Genomic DNA, 23,933 nt, shown 5'->3' on the forward strand with positions numbered 1-23,933 from the left:
TAGTGGCCCAAGGAGAACAGAAGGGTGGGGGCTTTGCAAACAGCACAGATCCATTATCGACCACTCTGCTGGAGCAGCCTGGCCTCATCCTTAGATTGAGATTTATTGAGCTGAAGAAATAGTCCATCACACGCCGAGACGCGCACACGCACCCATGCTTAAAGTAAAATGACAAAACGGATGTTAGAAGTTGATCTGTTTGCAGCTATTATTTCTTAATGTATTGTCACTCGTCACTTAGCAACATGAATATTCATGTGGAAAGGGAAGAGGGGTAGCACTCATCCAACCCTCCTCCTCCTCCTCCGCCGAGGCTTATTGTTCACTCAGCCATTCTTCTAAACCGGTGAAGCGTGGCTAATTTAAAACACACCTTTACCGATGAAAGAGACCTGCCCTGCTTTCCGTGTCAATCCAGTTGCTGTTTTAATCCACTCCGCCTCCGAGGAGGAATGCTGAGACACAAAAAGGCTACAGCAAAATGTTAATATTACACAAGCGCTCAGCTGTTTCCTTTAAGAGAGAGGTGGTGTTACCGTTGAGAAAACCCGTCGTCTTGGCTCAGTGTATCATTGTTAAACGCAGACGGCCACCGCAGTCATCCTCCAATGTGCTTATCTTGAAATTAAAGTAGCCGGAGGAATGCAATAATGAAACGGTAGGGGGTTCGGACCAGGTGCTGACTTCACACTCCACGTGTCACATTCACACCCCTCTCTTCCTACACGACCGACAAGCGGCGAAGCGTCGACCTGCACTGCTCGTGTCACATCGTACTGGGAAGTACTTCAGCGCAGGTGCTTCAGCTGGCACCAATGCCCTGTGTCAGGAGAAACAGGCCGGTCTTAACCCTGCTCATCCAATTTACACTGCTGCTCATTGAGACCTACAGCTTCAAATACACACACTTATTCTGCTCTTCTCTCATATGCCAAGCTTGCAAATTTTTGCCTCATCTCATAGCAAGAGATTAATACCTCCGGTCCGAATTAGATCAAACCTTGTGCGGCTGTGCCCTCAGAGTAGCAGGCAGAAAAAAGCTGACTCCCTCTGGGCCGGGAACAGAAGCCGTTTGACGAGTGTGGTACACTTAGTCTGTAGCAGCTTTCTAATTTGTAATTGGCAGGTGGTTCGATTTCACAAAAGCCTCTACAGTCTCCCTGTCATACAATGCTACACGAAGGGAAATTTCAGAATAGATCTGGCTCTTTTATTTCCAGCTATCGGCTTGGTACTAGGGATTTCTCTGCACGGAGTTTGAAACGTTGTAAAGGAAGAATTTCGGTGACACTTAAGCCTTTTATTTTGGGAAGAATAAAAGTGACATACAGGGGTTTAAAACGAAGAAACAAACAAAAGCGCCCAACAACATGACTGTTTGAATATCTCAAACTAAATGCATTTTGTTTCACACAGAGTTCATTTACATATAGAACTATTAAAAGGCACAGAAATAAAACACTTATTGGAAAGATCAGATACAGGGACAGATATATTGAATTTTTGCTGATATCATAAGTACATTTTTCCATGTTATGGCAGATAACCGATACATGCATCTCATATTAAAATGTAAATATTTTATATATAGGCTATATATTAAAATACAATGTTTTAAATGCAACAGATACAGCAAAAAATAACCTAAAAATAAATATATGAAACTGTTCAATACCATAAAATGAGGAAAAAAAAAAAAGGCAGAAATTGGTAAGATAACAAATGTGCTAATGATCAGATAAAGGGCCACAAACAAAATAACGATCTTTTTGACAAGAACCCTTAACATAAGTGACCCTCAGGGAAAAATAAATTCTACATGAGTGTAAAATGTGTCCCTTTTAATTGACCGCATTTAATGATTTGATTTAGAAAGCAAAGCTTCTGTTCTCCCCTGCGAGACATGGATCTGAGGGTCTCCTTGTCGCCCGCTCTGCCTCCGCCAGCTTTTCATCCCCCATCTCTCTTTCTGTCTGTCTAAATCTTGAGACAGCTGGAAGCAGAGTGGAAGACATGCATGGAAAAGTTGTCTCTCAACATGGGGTGATACTGTTGCTGTCTCTTCAGAAGAGCAACAGGGAGATGAAGACTGCTGCTTGATGACTCACTCAGGTGGTCAAATGCTGTTAGTCTCACCTCGCTGAATAATACATGACTCTAAGCCAAGAGTGAGCCTGGTTTCTCCCCTCTGACAACAAACGGAGGAGGAGAAGTTTATTTCAGCAATGGCCCGAGCACCCTTTTTGCGAAGTTGGTGCATGTCCATTTTCAACCCACCAAGTCTATTGTGTTCATTCTTGACTGTGTTCCAGGGAAAGATCTGAAGCTTTGCTCGCCTGTTAGTGTTTCCATAACCTCTCTCTACTGTATCCACTGACAAACATGAAACGTACACCGAGGTGATAATCAGGCAAAATTGCGAGCAGACAAAGCAGTAGTCTTGAAATGACATTAGTGAGCTGACAAGGAATCCGCACAGCTCTGTGTGGATGTGAGGACAACATGTTCAAGCTCCCGGTGGAGATCTCAGCCTTACGGAAAAGGCTGCAAGCTTTGGGTGGCTCCGTAATTAGGTGACAGCTGTCCAGACACCCACAGGCAGCCAGGAGAGGGAGAGAGAGAAATAGAGGCCATCTTCAGGGACGCACTCGAAGAACTTTCGTAAATTCAACATCTAGACCTCCACCTCAATCATAACACCCAACCATAAGCTCTGTTCCAAAATCTAGTAAACTGCCTTGCTGTCTACACCCTACACAGTCAGCAGCCTAAGGAACCTCACAAGTGACTGAACTGCAATGCTCTAGATGGACAGTAAAAAAAAAAATTCCACTGACCACAATGCATTCTGGGATTGCCTATTCTGAGTAGGATACAAGCAATACTGCCTTAGACTTTGGGTAGGGAACCACCAATACCATACTTCATTATAACTTGCTGAAAAAAAAAAATGATGATGATGATGATTATTATTATTAGAAATAAATGTTTTAAAAAAAATTAAGTGAACACTTAATTTTGATTTATTGTGATTATTATTTCTAGTTCAATACTGTATTTATTAATAATAATAATAATAATAAGCTGCTGGAAAATGCCATTTAAAAAAAACCTATGCTTATCATTATTATTCCCAGTTTATTATTACAATGTTATATTCTTATTAAAATGCCGGAAAAAGCCATTTTAATTAATTTTTTAAAGGGAAAGAATTTAACTTACATTACTAACTTAATAATAAAAATAAATTATATATATATAAAAATAAAAAAGTTGGAAAATGGCATTTAAATTTTTTTTTGAAAAATTTAACCTATGCTTATAATAATTACTATTATTCGTAATATTATATTAATTTATTATCCCGTGTTTATTATTACTACATTGTTTTCTTATTAAAATAAAAATGCAGGATTTTTTTAAAAAAGGATTTTAACTTGCATTAATAACTTGTTAACAACGGTGTAAGTATATCTAACTTCTAAAGATTAACCTGTGACTGTCAGATGACAGCGAAGGTAGTCTAATTGTAAATCAGCCTGCACAACTCAACATCCAAAGTCATCTGATATGCAATTTGAACTAATAATAAAAAATAAAAATCTTAATATCAGCTAGGGCTGTGCGATATGACGATATATATCGGATGGACAAAATAAAAAGTCTATCGTTTCATATGTTCTATCATTTATTTCGTGGTGTCGCAAAATACATTGTTTACGGTAATACTTTTTAATCGTTTGGATGAGTGCGATCTTTACACGCCACCCACGGGGCGTGAAGGGGAGACAGAACCAGGTGGAGAATAACCAGAAAAAAACAAGGAGCTCGTTGCTAAACGAGGGACTACATCTGTAGCATGGACACGCGTTTTTAAGCACTGCAGTTTTAAAACAACCAATTTTAAGCCGTTGAAACACAAACAACAGAGCTATATGCGTGCGCCGTCTCCGTTTCTATGTGAGAGGACCGCGCATTTTATTAATTTTTTTGACGCTTTATTGACTTTGAACGATTACATAAACACACTTGTATGCGTCAGAATCCCCGTCTTGGCAAGTATCCTCATAAAGACAGCGATTTAGGTCTTAAGAGAGAGGAAACGGCTGAAAGAGAAAACGCATATGTAACAGTATATTGGATCCGGACTTCGGTCTTAAAGGGGAAGCGGTCCAATGTTCTGTCTGCCATTCATATTAATCACAGCACATTGCTAGGAAATCTCTAACTGCTCTTGACTAAAATCACTTTCGTAACTTTAAGAAGAAGAAATAATAATAATAAAAAAAATGCTATATTTATAGAATCTATACATAATACACGTTAATTATATCTATCATATAATTAACACAGTGAAGACTAATTAATTTACACAATGTAGCGTGTCTTATTTATTTTAGTTTTTTGTCCTATTGCTTGCAATTAGTTTCTTATACTTATTTAATCACTGACTGTTTATTTATTTTCAGTGAGCTTGAGTTTTTTTTTTTTTTTTGTCTTTTTAGGCTTGTATTAGTTTGATATTGACATTGGTGACAAGGATTATGAAAGTTCTATGTTATCAAAGATTTTAATATCATAAAACCTTTTAAAAGAAAAAAATTACTATATCGTGATATATCTCGTTATCGTGATATAAAATTAGTCATACCGTGATATAAGATTTTGGTCATATCGCCCACCTCTAATATCAGCTGATAAGTGATATAGGGCTAATTTGGAGCAAATAATCATGCCGGTATACTTTTGGAACTGTGTTTGCATCAAGAGCGCATCTATGCTGCATTAAAATGCTCTCTAGGTAGGCAACCTGCTAGGTTTTGGAAGAGCGCTATGATGAGCACCATAAAGCCCACCCCAACCCTCAGCTAAGCCCACTGTGGACATTCACCTCTCTTTATTGTCAGCATTCTCATCACACGGGTGGGAGTGGCACTCATCCAGCCAATCCCGCTTGATGAGCTCTCTATTTTAAAAGCCAAATGGCAGCCAGGGAGACAAATTGCCGTCACAGTACAAGGACATCGGTGTGACTCCGGGTTGTAAAGACGGACTGCAGACAGCCACGGCCAGCTCGCAGAGGCCTGAGTATTGATCTCATGTGTGTATAATCTCCCGGCTGGATCCATAAGCTGCCTCTGTGTAGCGAATATCCGCAAAGCTACAGGGAGCCTGGACACGAGAACGCCACTCAAAGGCCTGATCGATTCAGCTGCTTTACTCTTCCTTCCATCCGAGCGGCCCTGTCTGCAATACAAATGCGCCTCTATCTCTCTCTCCCCATCCATATCACACTCCACTCACTCACTCCTCTTTTCCATTCCTTCCTTCCTCACTCACTCAAGCACACTCCATCTCTCCTACGACGAGCCTTATTTGCTTTTTTTTCCAGACAACCTAATAAATGCATGCTAAGATTGCTATAAAAACGTTAGCGGGCAAAAAAGTATGAGGGTGATCTCTGTGTTGGCTTTCAATATTACTTCCTCTTATCTAGTGTCATACGTTCGCGCGGCCGACTCTCTCGAGCCACAAAAGCAATTATTGTCTTGTTTCAGTTCTCTCCCTTGATTACACTCTCTCTTTCCGTTGGCTTCTCGCCGTTTTTAATACCCACTCCAAGGGTGGCCGGTTTTACATATTGTGTGTCACTAGACAAATATAAAAGGATTTAACATTTAGTAGGGTTTAATCCAGCACAGGCTTTGTGTCTACTTAAGCCTCCCGAATCAAATCTGATTGCAATAAGGCTGCAGCGACTGACCGCAAACTGAAAGCATGCATATACGCCTAGACCAGCAGGATTACACGAAATAAAAATCGCAATATGACTTAAATAAGCATGCATTTTACATGATCCAGTGTTTTCAGTGCTTTAGAGCGGCTCTGTTTACAGATTTTTTAAAATAATTATATACACATAAATGTGTATATAATTGTGTATATAACACAGACACACGTGTGAATATATATATATATATATATATATATATATATATATATATATATATATATATATATATATATATATATATATATATATATATATATATATATATATATATATATATGCATGCGTGTATACATTTTTTTTATACACCAAATCATAATCATGTAGCCTAACATGCACTTATATAAAGCACAATGCCTTTGAAGCATTAACAGATCAGTTTTATGATGTATAGGACAGTGAAAGTCAACTGAAAGGTTTGCTGTATAATCAGCATATTGCAAATTGCTCAATCTTAGATCCCTAACATGACAATAATCACCTACTGTGGTGGAATTAAGATGGTCTCCTTCCCTTTTTTTTTAAATAACAAAGGCACTTTAAAGCAGCCATCTTCAAAACATGGTGATATCTCTTTCTATTCTCCACTGCAGCACTGACAAAATCAACTAACATGCCTCAGACATGTGATTCAATTCAGTCTTATCTAAAGCAGAGCAGCGGTACTCTCCAAAACAGGGTCTACTGGGTTATTACCGAAAGAGAGCTTCAGCAACTGTGTTTTGAAGGACCTTCAGCAGATAATGCCTCCAACCCGATTCCACAGGGGCAACGGCTGAAGGAAGAGGAGAAGGGGGGCAACTGTCAAGCCATTCCCCACCTCCCCCTCTGAGCAAATGCATCTCTAAGCAGAAGAGACGGCGTGAAGAGACGAGATTGGAAATTACGCATTGGCTATAATTTGACGTCTTCGCATTAAATAACTAAGCATACTGCTTGACCTTTCTGTTGCAGCTAAATAAATGAAAGACACGGCAAGGATGATTTAGGACTACGGCAGCTGCGTTACACAGCCGTGCCGTGCCTTGCCCTCCGCCGGAGTGTTGACATTTCCCCCCAGCCTCATGTACAACCAATTTCTAAACAGCAGGTGAAAGAGAGGCCATGTTTACAGCGCAGGAAAAGGTTATTGCTCTGGTCTAGGCTCAATCTCAGCGCCTAATAAAGACCTAATGTGAACCGTTTCGCTATTTCTGCCGCTCAATGAAAAATATAAAGAAAAACAAGAATCCTGTGTGTGATTTGGAAAGCTAAGTGTGAAAAACATGACCGTTTCAAATATCATCACACTGATTTCTTCTGCATTTTCATCAAGCAGCAGTGAATTTATTTAGTCAAGCACAGCGGCTAATGAAAATGCATTTGCGGTGACATGTTTATGCTATGCTAAAGCACCATTTTCAGCAATGCTAACAAAATATTGCCAAATACATACTTGCTGTCCAATGGCATGCTTATTTTATGACAACCGTTTCAAATTCCTTCAGCTGAAACAAAAACTAGTAGTCAGACAGACAAAATGTTTAAGTATTGTACAACCAAAACTCACCGCCAGGTCTGTAAACAATATCGTCCTCCGTAATGAAGGAAGTGATCTCGCCGTTCTCCGTTCGCTCATAGCGCGACTTCTTCTTGGGTAGCTTTTTCTTGCTCTTTTTAGTGGCCTCCTCGGCGGTGGCGGCCCCAGGCGTCTCATTGTCATCGTCCTCACTGTGTTCGCTCTCTGCATAGTTCTTAGCTCCGCCCTCTAGCGTGCAACTGCGCCGTGGCCGCGAGCTCTCACTTTCGCGTGTTTTGTCCCGCTTTTCGCGATCTCTGTCCCGGTCCCGGTCGCGCTCCCTCTCCTTGTCCTTCTCTTTTTCGGCAGTCATGATTCGCCACGTGCCTTCTTCTGTCCTCTCACGGCTGGGCCTCCGTGAAAGGTAGACTGTGAGCCTGGGCTTCAGTCTTCTGAATTTACCAATCAAATCCAGGGAAAATTTGGCCACACCAACAACCCCAGTGTTTCAGAAGAGCTGAATGGAGAGAAAGAAAAAAAAGACGATTGTTAGAGGGGTAAATGAAGTGACACCTTTTTGCCCTATATGAATCCACTTTCTTTGCACAATGGCATTTCACCACAAAATTAACAAAATAAATAAATTAATAATAATAATAATAAAACTAATATTTGTTTTGGAGGGGGCAGAAAATCAATATCAGGGTGATACAACTATTTTGATATTACAGTGAAGAAAAACAATCTTTTTTTGTGGCAACATGCAGTAAAAACCCATAAAAACTGGAAATTACATCACAGAAAGGACCAGTGCAGACCCACATGACTCACTGCATAACATAACTGATAACATATCAGATAATTTGACTTTTAAACAAGACAAGGTTATATGTGAAATGTCATGTGGTGCAACTCCCCCACAAAAATACAAATTAATGATAAAATAATATTACGATTTTATAAAATAGTCAGCACCAATAGACTTGAGGGACGAGAGCAGCACACCGACATATAGCACCGATGTGGTTTTGGCATCCCGAGTTCGAGTCCCGGCTCATGGACCTTTCCTTTGGGCTTCTAAAGGTTTTTTTTTTTTTTTTTAACACAAATTTCGTAAAACGCAGTGAGATATTTGTAAAACCAAGGGCCTGTTGATACTCATGCAGTAGGTTTAATCAATCACAGCCGGCGAGCAGCGCTGTGACGTCGTGCGCCAAAAGGAACATCAATCGGCGGTCTTCTCCACAGCAGCAGCGCACGTCCTCAGGAGAGCTCTGAGCACAGCTATATCAAAAGAGCACAAACTTCAAGCTGCCTGCTCTATTTCCCAGCTCATTTTTGCCTGGCGATGAAAAGCAGCACTATGTTTCCCCGCACAGTGACCTAAACAGGATTCCCCACTGCATTATCAAATAGGCTCAGCTGCACATTTTACAGGGTATTAGGCTTATATAGACCTTCGTACAACTAGCCAGTTCAGGCTATGGAGAATTCCTTACAAGCAATATGTTAGACTGGAATAAGACCCGGCGCTCCCTCCAGGCCACAGTGTTTGTTGGTTGTGCATGCTGGTCAGACTAACTACAGCCTGGCCAGAGGCGGCCCTACCTCAGCTAGCACAGCGATCACCCGTGGAAATCAGAACAGACAGGCATGGAGAAGAAAACCTGGCAGGAGACTCAGACAGAAAACAGCTTTGGATCAAATCCTGTTTTTACAACGCTTGCTGCTACTTGCCTCTTTTAAGTCAACATTCATAAAAATAAAGATCAATCTTTTGTTGGCCGAAAAGCGCGAAGCGGAAAAACAAAACGAGACCTCCAATACGAGAGCATGAAATGGCTGCGTAACGATGAAGTGCACTTGAAAGGGTTTGCGCCGCTTCCCCCCTCTTCAGATAAACGGGAAAGTAAAGATTACAGCCTCTGGTGCAGCTAAACCTGACAACTGCTGAAAAAGCTACAGCGAGTGAATTTGGAAATGCGAGGAGCCTGCGGGAGGACAGCAGCAGGACAGAATTGGGCTGTTTGTCAGTGTGAAAGGTGTGTTTATAGAGCAGGTATAAAAATGAAGAGAAATGGCTTATGACAAGCACACTGGTGCAGTTGACAAGCAGTCCTGTCAATGGCAGCCTGTCATCTTGAGTAGATGGCAACTGACGGGGCAGCTGCTCTCCTCATCAACCTCCAACACTACAGACTGATTACAGCGCTGCGCCGCCACGTCACGGCCCGATTAATCACCTTATGAGTTACCGCGCTGACCGCCAGTCTGAACACACGAAAACACATACACTAACCAGAAATGTTTCTATAAACATTGAGTGTTTTTCTTTGTGTGCGTGTGTTTTTTTTCAAGTCACTTTGAATTATGGCAAAACTACGCATTTTCAAACTCGACAAGTTGGTGGGCTGCTAATCGATCGGGAAGGAAACCCTGCATTATTTAGACAGTTCTGAGTTCATCAGATACCGATCGGACATGTTTCATGATTCTGGTGTTCAGATGGTCTGGTGACTCATGAGAGCAAGATAATCAAACAGAATGTAGGGGTTGAGGTGCATTTCACAATTTTAAACTTGTGATAGTGACCTAACATAATTTAAAAAGCATGCAATGAAAGTTAGAGAAAGTAGTGAGATATATATATACACACACACACACATATACATACACAGACTGTATATATATATATATATATGAAAAAGAATCTAGACAAACTAGTCAGTCAATCTCATTATTAAGTAGTTGGATGAGAAAATATACACCCAAGATTTCAAAATTGTTTTAAACAGCAGTACAAACAGTAACTTTGATTAAAAAAGTAAAAAGATAAATGATATATGAAAATGTGATGTGACAATGTCTTATTAATGAATTGTTGAAAAATGAGAAAATAATAAAGTATACCCAAGACTTCAAAATAGTTTTAATTAGCAGTACATACAGTACCAATGTTGGAGAAAGTTACTTTTAAAAGTAATGCATTACAGTATTACGTTGTTCCCTAAAAAAGTAACTAATTACGTTATTTAGTTACTTTTTATGGAAAATGATGTGTTCCGTTGCTTCGAGTTACTTTTTAAATCTGGGCAGGGCTTGCTTGTTTGCTTTTAATATAAAAAAAAGTTATTTTACAAATGTAAAAACCCTTTTCACAACAAAAGTGAAATGAATACGCCTCAGACTGAAGGAAATATAAATTCATGTCTGTACAGTAGAGGGCGCAGCTCAAACAAATTGCATGAATATGACGCACGAGAAGAAAGTTCAACACTATTCAGCGATAAATGAAACGCACATCATTTTTGCCTAGTATGTTGAAGTGGATCAAAGGTAAGTAGCAAAGACATTAATAAAATGGGATTAAATACATAAATGATATTTGTCTTATTTAACATTTAATTATTGCAAGTTTGTATAACATTCTGAGTTTGAATTTGACACTTTTTTACATTTTGAGGATGAGTAAATACATGTTCATATTTAGTCATATTTGTGTTCACACAGCGCCAGAGGTGGACAATAACGAAGTAAATTTACTTGAGTATTGCACTTAAGTACACTTTTTGAGTATCTGTACTTTACTTAAGTATTATTTTTTCTGGAAACTTGCGACTTTAACTTCACTACATTTGAAAGACAAATATCATACTTTTTACTCAACTACATTTATATCAAGGTCCCTAAGTAGAAAGTCATTATATGTAGCAGTTTTTACAGTGTGTGCATTTTCAGATTCACTGAATCCTTTTTTTCTGCGAAAATCCGGCCTGTGATCTGCCAGGACCTTCCTGTGTTGCCAAGTGTTACAGTATTTCTAAGCCTGCAGTTTTCCGCCGAGCTTTGAATGAACATTTGGTTGATTTTTTTTTTTACGCAAATCTGGCAACCTCGGGATCTGTACAGCTAAAAGCACTCTAAAAAGGCATGTGTTAACTCATTAAAGCCCTTTGGAAAATTAACCATGTTTTTGCTATAGTAACCATATGCTATTTGTAGTAAAACTTCAGTAACCACAAATTTACCATAGTTTCATTATATTAACTATAGTTTGATTTTTGTAGTTAAACTATATATACTCAAATTAGAATGTCGTGGAAAAGTTCATTTATTTCAGTAATTCAACTCAAATTGTGAAACTCGTGTATCAAAAATAAATTCAATGCACACAGACTGAAGTAGTTTAAGTCTTTGGTTCTTTTAATTGTGATGATTTTGGCTCACATTTAACAAAAACCCACCAATTCACTACCTCAACAAATTAGAATACTTCATAAGACCAATAAAAAAAAAAACATTTTTAGTGAATTGTTGGGCTTCTGGAAAGTATGTTCATTTACTGTATATGTACTCAATACTTGGTAGGGGCTCCTTTTGCTTTAATTACTGCCTCAATTCGGCGTGGCATGGAGATGATCAGTTTGTGGCACTGCTGAGGTGGTATGGAAGCCCAGGTTTCTTTGACAGTGGCCTTCAGCTCATCTGCATTGTTGGGTCTGGTGTCTCTCATCTTCCTCTTGACAATACCCCATAGATTCTCTATGGGGTTCAGGTCAGGCGAGTTTGCTGGCCAATCAAGCACAGTAACACTATGGTCATTGAACCAGCTTTTGGTACCTTTGGCAGTGTGGGCAGGTGCCAAGTCCTGCTGGAAAATGAAATCAGCATTTCCATAAAGCTTGTCAGCAGAAGGAAGCATGAAGTGCTCTAAAATTTCCTGGTAGATGGCTGCGTTGACTGTGGACTTCAGAAAACACGGTGGACCAACACCAGCAGATGACATGGCAGCCCAAATCATCACTGACTGTGGAAACTTCACACTGGACTTCAAGCAACATGGATTCTGTGCCTCTCCACTCTTCCTCCAGACTCTGGGACCTTGATTTCCAAATGAAATGCAAAATTTACTTTCATCTGAAAAGAGGACTTTGGACCACTGAGCAACAGTCCAGTTCTTTTTCTCCACAGCCCAGGTAAGATGCTTCTCACGATGTCCCTGGTTCAGAAGTGGCTTGGTAGCCCTTTTCCTGAAGACATCTGAGCGTGGTGGCTCTTGATGCACTGACTGCAGCTTCAATCCACTCCTTGTGAAGCTCTCATAAGTGTTTGAATCAGCTTTGCTTGACAGTATTCTCAAGCTTGCAGTCATCCCTGTTGCTTGTGCACCTTTTCCTACCCAAATTCTTCCTTCCAGTCAACTTTGCATTTAATATGCTTTGATACAGCACTCTGTAAACAGCCACACCTTTCAGTAATGACCCTCTGACCCCCTCCACAAAGAGGGTAAGTCACAATGTTAATCTTCTGGATCATTGCCAAGTCAGCAGTCTTCCCCATTATTGTGGTTTCAAAGAACAAGAGATACCCAGAATTTATACTGTAGGAATGGTCATTTATTGAAACTCAAATGCAAATATTCGAATATTTTGAGATACTGATTTTTGACTTTCATGAGCTGTAAGCTCTAATCATCAAAACTAAAACAATTTTTTAAAATATATTTTACTTTACATGCAATGAATCTAAAATATATGAAAGTTTCACTTTTTGAAATAATTTACAAGAAAAATAACTTTTTCACAACATTCTAATTTATTGAGATGCACCTGTATATAGGCTATATATAAACTTAGGCCTACTGGTAAATTGCTGCTAAAACCTGGTCAGGAAGTATATAAATCTGAACATTATTTTATTGTCAAAACACTGCACATAAATACACACATATATATATATATACACATATATTTACAAACACACATAAATGTATATGTATGTGTGTATGTATATATATACACATGTATGTGTATATGTGTATATGTATATATATGTGTATATATATATATATATATATATATATATATATATATATATATATATATATATATATATATATATATATATATATATATATATATATATATATATATATATATATATATATATATATATATATATATATATACATATATATATATACATACATACACACACAAAAATTATATATATATATATATATATATAATTTTTTTTTTTTTTTGCTAAAGGCTAAATAAAAACTTTGGAATCTAAACTGGAAATCAATAAGAATTAAAACCAATAAGCAGAATCAAAATCGGAATGGATAAAATTCAAACAATACCCAACACTAGCCACATGTGAAGTCCACTGATTTCTGAGCATTTTATAAACACTGATCAGTTGATGGCAAAATTCAAAAAGAGGTTCTTTGGCGCAACCTGCACACCCATGGCCATACTGAGAGTGTGTTACAGTTTTCTGAAAAGACTAAAGATTTGTTTTCTTTTCAATGTTTGCTTTGTTTGCCTAAAATGAACCATATCATAGACTTCAATATCTCTTTGAAAAACAACTTTGTAACTTTTAAACAAGTATTAAAATGAGTTCAATGTAGTTGTAGGAGTGTTAAATAAAAAAATAAAGATGATTATCTTCATTCAGTTGTTCCATTTTTATAGGTTTTGTAACATAAAAGCTCTTAATTCAAGATAATACAAGCTAATAAGTATTCAGTAGGTTGCATTAGTGGCATAAGTTATTGTAAGTATACAACAATAGAACAATGTATTTACTTTTTACTTTTGATACTTAAGTACTTTTAAAAACATGTCCTTCTATACTTTTACTTAAGTAAAAATCTGTCTTTACAACTTTCATTTGTAGTGGAGTAGTATTTGACCAGTAGTAACTGTACTTTCCCTCAAGTAAGGAAATTGTGTACTTTGTCCGCCTCTGCACAGCGCACACAAACCCTCTGCACTCACTCCCGATTTCTCTCAACATGGCAACATGAGAGCTGTCAGTCAATACATGGGAAACAAAGTAACTGGAATTACTTCAGTGTTTCCCACAGGATTTTGTGAGACTGTGGAGGGTGGACCTCGGTCCCTCTAAGGGGGTCCAGGGGCATGCCCCTCCGTAAGAAAATTTTGTACATTTTTAAGTTAAATTCATCTATATGGTGCACTTTGAGAGTTCAAAAATAAGAACTCCAACACAGGTTCAGTGTGCAAACTTAAAGAAAAAAGCTGGTGAATTGACTTGCACTTGAGGTTTAAAGGGGGACTCAACCCTCTTTTTAGTTGTGATATAGTGTCAAACTAATCAGAATAATGATAATAATAATAATAATAATAATGTTATATTATTACTCCTATGACAGTAATAGCCATATATTGGAAAACAATTACACTGTAAAATAAATATTTCACAGGTATATTATTTTACCTTATTCTAGTAGGGAAATTACAATACTTTTGTCCTAATTTCTACATGTGCAAGCAGGGCCTAAAACTAACGTTTTGTCACATTTGCCATTTTAAATCACGATACAAACAAAATTTTCTGGTGACTTGAGAAAATCTACCAGCCACAAATATTTTTTCCTGGCCATTAAACTGTTTTTGCAGTTGCTGCTACTACAACTACTAAAATATATATTTTTAAAAATGCCATTTGAAATTAGAACCAACCACTGCATTTTAATCACGATACAAACGATGATGCTACATGTAAATTGTATCATGTCAACATATGAAGCAAAAACAGAATTGACTGATTTCAGCTTTGTGAAATTATGCTAAAACCTGCATTTACAAAAGAAGAATTTCACTCTCTGACAGCAGGTGGCGCTTATGGAAGAGTAGTGATAAGAGGGGAAAAATGCCATCGAAACTTCTCTTAAGTCAGTTCCATTCAGAAATACATTCATATAAACCCCCACAGCAATATTTATATTTTTCATCCATCTTTGTTAGCATCTGTTAATTTTAGTCCTTGCTTGCAAGAGATAAACCTATGAACTTATTTTGGCAGAAAACTCCAGCTTCTGTGAAAAGAGGTTTACAAAACGCGTCTCACTTCAAATCTAGCAAAATACTGTCAACATTTGTCAATTAAAATGTTGAAAATTATGCTGATGTGAAAAAACGTAACTGGTGACCGTTGCGTTCTCAGATGTGCGGTAAACTCACAGCACATTCAAAAACAGACTTCACTGTGAAAGGAGCCGCGGAAAACACCGGATCACGAGCTGATCGCGTGCGCAAAGTGTGTGCTTGGCTTTGAAAAATGCAGCGCAAATAGGTTTGAAAAAGAGAAAGCCATATTACGCTTAGTTCGTTTGACGGACACTTTGCGAAAGCAATGACATGAAACAACGTTAAAGACCTTTTATGTTATAATGAAGAGTATAAATATATTTTCAGTTCATTATGAAACTTTGGCGGGCTGCCACAGACTAGCTAATGAATGGGAAACACTGTACTTGCTTGAAAAAGTAACTCATATTTCCTTTTAAATTAAAAAGTGATGCGTTACTTTGCTAGTTACTTAAGTTATCCGATTACATAACTCACGTTACTTCTAATGCGTTACCACCAACACTGTACAGTACTACTGTAACTGATTAAAAACAAAAAAAATAACACTTCAATTTATATAAATAATCCATTAAAATAAAACAAAATAAATATAAAAACATAATTAAAAAAATCTACTTAACAGCACAAGGACCACATTGACAAGTTGTCAAGAAAAGTTTTATGGTGGTAGCATCTTTGTGCTATTTGGTGACCAAAATATATTAGCTGGAACCATACTGTAAGATGATTAAGGTGTCAAGAAAACCCTTACTGCATTGACTCCATGAGATGAGCACTGTACAACCGCACCGCATGTGATGAATAACTTACAACCACAGAAAGGTCAGCAATCCACACATTCTCCACGTAAAGAGTGTCTTATTTATACCAACAGGAGCATAAGCAACCAGTGAAAAGCAGCGGCTGCAGTGAGGTTCACAGCAGCGACTAGCAACAATGCAGTGGTTCATGTGGCGTCTGAATGGTGACCAGGACCAATTAAGCAATGGCGAGTACTCCCCTCAACAGTACCCACAGATGAATAACGCGCTGTGGGGCAGGTGAGGCTTGAAGCCATTACACATCAATCACCAGAGCAGGACCTTTTGAAAGATACCAGCTGTCTTAATGGAAAAGGGAGGGAGAGAGGCAGGGAGGGAGAAAAATCAGCCATTTGTGAAAGCCGGTGAAAAAAAAAAGAAGCTTCAGGGGTCTCAGCCAACAGCACCTATTTTACCATTTCCATTACTGCAATGAAGTCAAGGGGTGTGAGCCAGGAGGTTTTAAATAAAAATACATTTCTCCTTCAGAGCAGCGGATAAATTAGACCTTCTCACCCCTCCAACCACACAGTTGCTCTCCCACTATTAACACATCACCTCACAATGAGCACGCAGCAGGGCTCTATTACAAAACACACTCCTTTTTCAACATTACTCTTTCATGCTGCATGTTTTATTCATCCTAAATCACTCTCCTATTACGCCAATAGGCCATGCATTCATCTCTGTGATTTGAGGTAAAAGCCAATAAAGGGTCAGACAAACACAAATACTATTTCCCCCAAGAAACCCCAACTGCCAGGTGCTTCATTTGCAAATATAGTCGAAGATTGCTTTGGATGGGTAAAGTCAACAAGCAGACGGCAACAAGATTTTTGGTGATCCCTGATCGGTATTTTCAATCGGTGCATTACGGAACGCAGACGTTTGACTGGCGAGGATTACCAACGGCTTTCCAGAAGGAAGTTGTGAAATACACGTCTGATGTGATTGTTTTCGCCGAGCGAGATTAGCCCTGGAACATATCAAACAAAACATTATCTGCAATACGAGTAACTGAGATTTATCAGACAAATGTCTCATTCAAAGCTCATCCAAGAGAGCTACTCTGAAAACAGCTTTGTTGAAATCAATCTATTTTGCCAGAGAGCCAAAGTGAAAAGCTCGATAAATAAATAAATAGACATCTGAAGCAGAACTCCAACAACAACAAAAAATAAATAAATAAATAAATAAAATAAAATCTGGTGAAGAGTTATCAAAGAGATTTCTGTTATTGCTGATGAAAGCATCACACTGACTCGGTACTGTGTGAAATTATGACTCGCAGCAGTTCAATTCCAATAGTTTCACATGATCACGCTGCAGAAGCATGGATAATCCGTACTAAAAATTAAGATTTACACCATCGGTCCATCTTTATCTGATGGCACACATTTCTCCTGAAACCATTCCTACTCGAAAAAATTATACCAAGTAAAATCCAGCCAACTCTAAGGCCCAATCCCAATTCTATTTTATACCCTTCCCCTTGTCCCTTGAAACAGGGGAATAGTTTCACCCCTACCCCTTGACACCAAGTATTGGGACACCACTACTATACCGTTACACGTCATCTAGCTCCTACAATACACACACCTATACTGGTGTGCATTAGAGCTTTACCGTTCTATATTAATGCGCTGCTTACTGACACACACATATATCGGAGATCGTGCAGCAGCTCACACATCCAGGAGCAAAGAAACTTGTCAATGCTGCCCCACAAATTTAATAACAGTTTAAATACTTAATCGCTACATTATATTTTCCAGCATCGAGAGGATAAAATCGGTTTTTGAAGTAAACTCACTCGTAAACATTACCATGCATTACACATTGCATACACAACTTTCATCTCTCTCTTTCTCTCAAATTGGCAATATTTGAGAAAAAGGTTTAGCAATTTCTAATTATTGGGGGAACTAGCCCCCATGAAAGTCTATGGTTGTTGTCGCTCTGATCAGACATTAAAATATGTTGTGGCACTATCGTGCAGTCAGTAATGATATGATGTTTAGCAAACTTTAACAATTTTTTCCAAACATTTCTTTGAATAGCATGACCGTAAATATGAACTCACGATTGAAATGTAACAAAAAACAAAATGATTACTTTTCATTAAAATCTTTATTAATGCCTTTTTGTTCGCTCAGGCAGCCATGTTGCTGCTGTAGCCTGTTAACGCTGAGATAATTCATACCCCTTCGTTTGAAGTATGGTACCGAAAAATCTTTGTTTGAAGGGCTATCTGGCCCATTCCCTTACCCCTGCCACTACAACCAAAAGAGAATCGAGACACCCCTACCCCTTCACATGAACGTGCAAAACGGAGGGGTAGGGGAAAGGGGAAGGGCTAAGGGGTAGAAATGGGATTGGGCCTAAATCTTAATGGCCACTACTGACTATTTCTAACAATTGCTCAGTGCTCCTCAATAAATGGCTACTTTATTGATACGGTTGTATGGTACGGTGGAGGACCCTCTCCACACGGGAACTGTTTTTATTGAGTTTTAAATTGCGTCGACAGGCTGATGGATCTTTAAGCATTACCAAAGCCAGTTCCATTAAGTGAAATAATGCGAGAAAAGGCCTTCCTTCAAAGCATAACTCTATAAAGACTTGCATTATACACAGCCTGTTACATCTATGTAGGTTCTTTTACTGCAGCCTTTAGGAACAAACAGACTTTTGTAACGTCTGAGATCTTAACCGAAAGTGGAGTTACAGATGGTGATGGTCAAGACAAACACTGCAGAACTCCTTTTAAAATCTGAGATTTAAAAAAAAAAAGAAAAGAAAAAAAAGAACCCATCAAAAGCACTAGAAATGTTGCATGAAACAAAGCAATGTTTTTATTTGTATAGATAAAAATACATTTGCAGAATGAGATATTTGATTCATTTGGATTTACATATTTGGCAATATGATTACATTTTTGGAATATTAATACTTTACAAAACATATCTATCTATAATTACATAATGTATATATGTACATATTTCCTATATAAACAGGTATCAATATGCATAGAGGTTTATACATATGAATATAAAATGAGAGAGACCTGATTTGATATGAGAGCAATAATACTTTCAAATATGCACTTATACATTTCAGGAAAAAAGGAGGCTATTTGAATATCCTCTTTAATGTCTAATCAACAGCTACAACTCTACTTTAATATACTGTCATATTCAGATCTCATGAGGGCATCTTGCACAAACACTGGCTGGAAATTAATTCTGCACATCTCCGTAGCCTCTGTAACTACACAAACGTTGATGATTTATATACAGAAATCAGTGGGCTAATCTGAGCCCTGAGGAGTCAGTAAACCAGAGGCTGAAGGCTAGGCTCCAAGCAATCAGAGTATGTGAGAGTAAGTGGTTGTGTGTGCGCGCGAGTGTGTATTCCCTCTGCACAATTCCCAGAGGGGCCAGCTCCCCATCAGCGCTCGTGTCTATTATCAGCATCGTGCCTGAGAGTAACTTCATTTCACACTGTAAGACACAAACACAGTGCAAACCACACTGAGGGCTCTCAGACTAGTTTGTCCGTGTGGCAGAAAGAGTGGGGGTGTCTGGATAGTCAGTCGCTGTGCTTTTAGCCTGGTCATGTAGCAAAGAAGCACTTCTAGAGGGAGTATCAACACTGGAGGAGCGTGAATGTGATGAGAACATGACTGGCAAATGCTAAGAAGGGAGAATCACATCATTTAATTCGCAACTCTGTATGCCTTGCTTTATTCTGCAGAATAAAAAAAATAAAAATATAGGGCCCTATGAAATTCGCTTTATTTTTTCCAAATTGTGTTTTTCCATTCCATATATTTAATATTTATTGTGCCTTTATTGTGCCATCCCAAAGAGGCACAAAATTACTTTCACGGACTTTTAAATTAAATGTTCCCTCCTGGTGGAATGACCTGCCAAACTCAATCCAAGAGTCCTTAGTCATCTTCAAGAATCGGCTAAACACACATCTCTTCTATCTTTATTTCACCCTCTAACTCTAGCACTCTCTATTCTAATTCTATTCTTAAAAAAAAAAAAAAACACTTGTCCCTTTTAGACTTGCGCACTATTCATTTACTGCTTGTGTTCTTAAAAAAAATAAAATAAAAGACTAGCTTTTCTAATCTTTTTGTATTCTATTTGTTTTTTAATTTATTACACAATTAACAAAAGCAAAAAAGGTCTCTAACACTAGCTTGTTCTATTATTTTTCTATTCTATCGGTTTTATTTTTATTTATTATATAATTAAAAAAAATACCTTGCTACGTGTACTGCATTAAGCTAACTGAGACTTGTTATAGCACTTGCATATCATTGATCTTTTGTTGATTTTGATTGCTTTCATTGTCCTCATTTGTAAGTCACTTTGAATAAAAGAGTCTGCTGAATGACTAAATTATATTATATAATTAATATTAATATATATATATATATATATATATATATATATATATATATATATAAAAGCAATTTATTAAAAGTTTTACAAAATATATACATTTTTAAGGCCCTATGAAATGCATCAAATTTTTTCCTTAAATTGTGTGTTTTTTCTTCTTCTCTTTTCCCCCCCAGAAATACTGGGTTGTGCGTTTACATTTTTCTGGTAAATAAATTCTGCAATATATTTATGGTAAATATTCTTTTAAAAAAAAAAGGTTTTCAAAAATAATAAATTTTATTATTATTATTATTAGTAGTAGTAGTAGTAGTAGTAGTAGTAGTAGTACTATCATTGCAATAAGTAATATATTTCTGTCAGTTTCTTCAAGTTAAAAAACTTTTGATGGGTTTGTTTGTTTATATATTACAATAGTTTTTCTCAAAAGAAATGGTAAAAAGCTCATGAAGTGACTCATGTTCATATGTTCATGTATTCATATATTGAGGCGAGCGTTGCACGCACTTCAGTATGTGTAGTAAACAAAACCTTGCATCTGCGCCATTCATTCAGAGACACGCAGAACATGCAGGATTCATATTTAAATAGTCTTTTTGTGGCTTAATATTCACAGATACTAGTTTATATTGCGTTTAGATTTAAGCGTAATGACCTACTTTTGATTTATTCATCCAAAATTTGGCAAATTCCATGACATTCCGTGTTATACAGTACATTCCATTTTTATGACTGGATTCCGCAATTCCGACCGCTTTTTCCACACTGCAGAAATCACAGGGCCCTAGATATATTTAAGGATGTTTTGTCCACACAATGAATAATGGGTTAATGGGTTCGAATGCGGTTTCAAAAAATAAAATAAATAATAATAATAATAATTATTCTCAAAATTATAATTATGCATCCCACTGAACAAAGTCAATAATTACAGGGGTGGAATGACAATGACTTTTTGCATGAACTTTTCTTTAAAAAAATATCCCACCGCTGGCTAAAATGTATGCTGAATATTGATAGAGAACCATGTCTTTTCAGACTCAAAAATTGAATAAGGGTATGCATATGAAACAATCAATGCGCATTCAAAGGAAGATGTATTTAAAAGGAGTAAACGTAGTATTAACCGTCAATCTGGCGTTCTGCAGCAGACGTATTCTTGGCTTGGCTTCACCCGAGCACACGCAATCAATACCCAATCAATGGCAGATAAACACATACGTCACTTTCTAAATCTATCCTAGATACGGAGGATATTAACATTACACTTCCCCACCTCTGCTGATCTGCTTTGATTCACAATACAATGAATTCAGTGTGAATGCAGCCGTTTACAAAAGCCCATTCACTGTTTCAATATGTTCCGATTGTGTAGCAGCAATGCCTGTATGCCTTTTTCCTCCCTCAATCAAAATACAATCGGCATAATAGCTGACGTAGAAAGACTGTTAGCATGGTGCAGTGCAAGAAAAAAAATTATAATTCTGTAGCTAAAAGAAGACATCTAAAAGTAGTCAGTTGATCAAAAGACTCATGGCAGCTCAGCCTGAGCCTCATTCACAGTGAAAGCAGGGAGGTCTCAGGGAAGCACTGGTCCTGACAGACACACACCGAGAGGGGGGCTCAGCTCTGCGTCACGCTCCCCCCCCCACTAATCACCACATGAAACACAGGGCCTGGAGGACAGATCTCAGCTCAGGCTTATTGTTCAGGACCTCATTTATTCTCGCTGCAACGTTATTCCAAACTCATCTTCGAGAACATAAGGTTAAAGATGATGAGGCCGCAGCGGCGATGCCATTAGGTCAATGCGTCAGACCATTTCCAGACTAAATTATTTAGTTATCTGGCGGTGGCTTTTTTTTCCTGAACACTGGCAACCGGCGGCAGATGGTCTCGCGAACAAGCCGGGCATTCAAAAACACGCGTAACGGCTCTGCCAAAAGCACCTCCACCCCAGATACCACAGGACGGTATTACCTCTAATTAGGAGCGGCTTTTGTTTCTGGATCAGCCACCTCTCCAAACCCACAGCCCGACTGTCTTTAAGAGGCTCTAGTCTGAATAACACCCTCTTTGTTACTCCACCTCTCCATTTAAGACAACTCGACTCAAATATAAATATAAATTCTCTAGTCCTATTTCCACTGCTGGCCACACAAAACACTGTTGTTTATTTAAAGCAGACAAAAAAAAAAAAAAAAAAAGTCTGCCCGAGAGCACCTACAGGGTCAAATCTTTGACATCTTTAAGAAGACAGGACGCTCAAACGTTTGGAGCAATATCAAAATCACAGCTTTCTATACTGCTGGTGCAGTATGGAGTCCAAATGTGCAGCACTGTAAACATGATTTGAGATTGTTTCCGTGCCTTGGAGCAGCAGGCAGGAGGGGAAGTGACTGGAGGGTAATGAAAACGCTGCTGAAACAAGCAGGATCAGAGCTTCCCTCTCCTCTCTGGACAGCTCATAAAACATGCATTGACTAGAACTATTACCATTCTGCTGTTTTAGTGTGCCGCGCAGCTCTCAGGAAGAGAGCACACTTATCAGCCTATACACACACACACACACACACACACACCAGACTCGCTGCTTTTTATTTTAAACATATAGTGACGTAAAAGAGCAGCTGTTTAGAAGAAGAAAAAAAAACATGTATTTACCAGAGGGAGGAATCTAAACAATAGGCTGCCGCTGCTCTCTGGGTTCAGGGTTGTGTTTAAAGCAGTGTACAGTGGCAGGCGGGAGATTAACTCGTAACGCATTCATGTGTGAAATGGAGACTTTATCCCTAACTGATAGTGTTGTGAGGCTTCCAGAAAACACAAGCCTGATGATTTTTCATCATTTTGGAAAAACAACCGTAATATATTAGATTACCGCTCGCAGCCTTTTGGTACATTCACACAACGCAGACTCTTAAAACACCCCGGTGTTTTACAACAAAGCATGGTGGGAGGTGGGCAAAGGGAGCGGGGGTCTGCAGTTCATGCAACGTGGCTTTTCTAGTCCAGGAAGCGCATTTAAAATCAAACTGTTTCACAGAGGCACCAGGTCATACTGTGTTAGTGTAAAGAGCTGATGGATGGCTTCCAATCTTCCAAAACTTTTTTGTCAGCTGAATGGTCACATGGCATAGGTAAACATTTCATATTTTTAGTTGGCATTCTATTTTGATATTCTTTTTATTATAACATTTTTATTATTTAATTATTAGCTTTTCATCAACTCACAAACCCACTGCAGTTTAAAATAAGATTGGACCCAATTTTAGAATATCTTCTTTGTTCCACAGAAGTCAGTCAGTCATTTTTGTGTGAACTAAAATAAAAGCCACAAATTGCCTATTAGAGCTGGAAGTAAAAAACACTGTTACAATTTTCCAAATTAGAGAACAGGAATTCCTGCCACTTCTTTGCACAGAGCCTCCATTTCCCTAGAGAGCCGAATCAGATAGTATAAAGGCACTGAAAACTGCACTGTATTTTACAGGTTTTAACAGTGTGCAATGATTACGA

At 38.1% G+C, this 23,933-nt stretch overlaps 1 protein-coding gene across 6 annotated transcripts in view; it reads right to left on the reverse strand.

Annotated features, from left to right (window-relative positions):
* Positions 1-23,933, reverse strand: part of rerea (arginine-glutamic acid dipeptide (RE) repeats a) — a 164,880-nt gene that overhangs the window by 79,851 nt on the left and 61,096 nt on the right. For all 6 annotated transcript variants that reach the window (XM_058764419.1, XM_058764420.1, XM_058764421.1 and 3 more), the window contains one exon: positions 7,341-7,806. In XM_058764419.1, coding sequence (XP_058620402.1) covers positions 7,341-7,662 — 322 coding nt within the window. In that variant the 5' untranslated portion in view covers positions 7,663-7,806. The remainder of the gene's footprint in view (positions 1-7,340; positions 7,807-23,933) is intronic.

This window comes from Onychostoma macrolepis, chromosome 23 (genome assembly GCF_012432095.1).
Source record: "Onychostoma macrolepis isolate SWU-2019 chromosome 23, ASM1243209v1, whole genome shotgun sequence".
NCBI classification, from domain to species: Eukaryota; Metazoa; Chordata; class Actinopteri; order Cypriniformes; family Cyprinidae; genus Onychostoma; species Onychostoma macrolepis.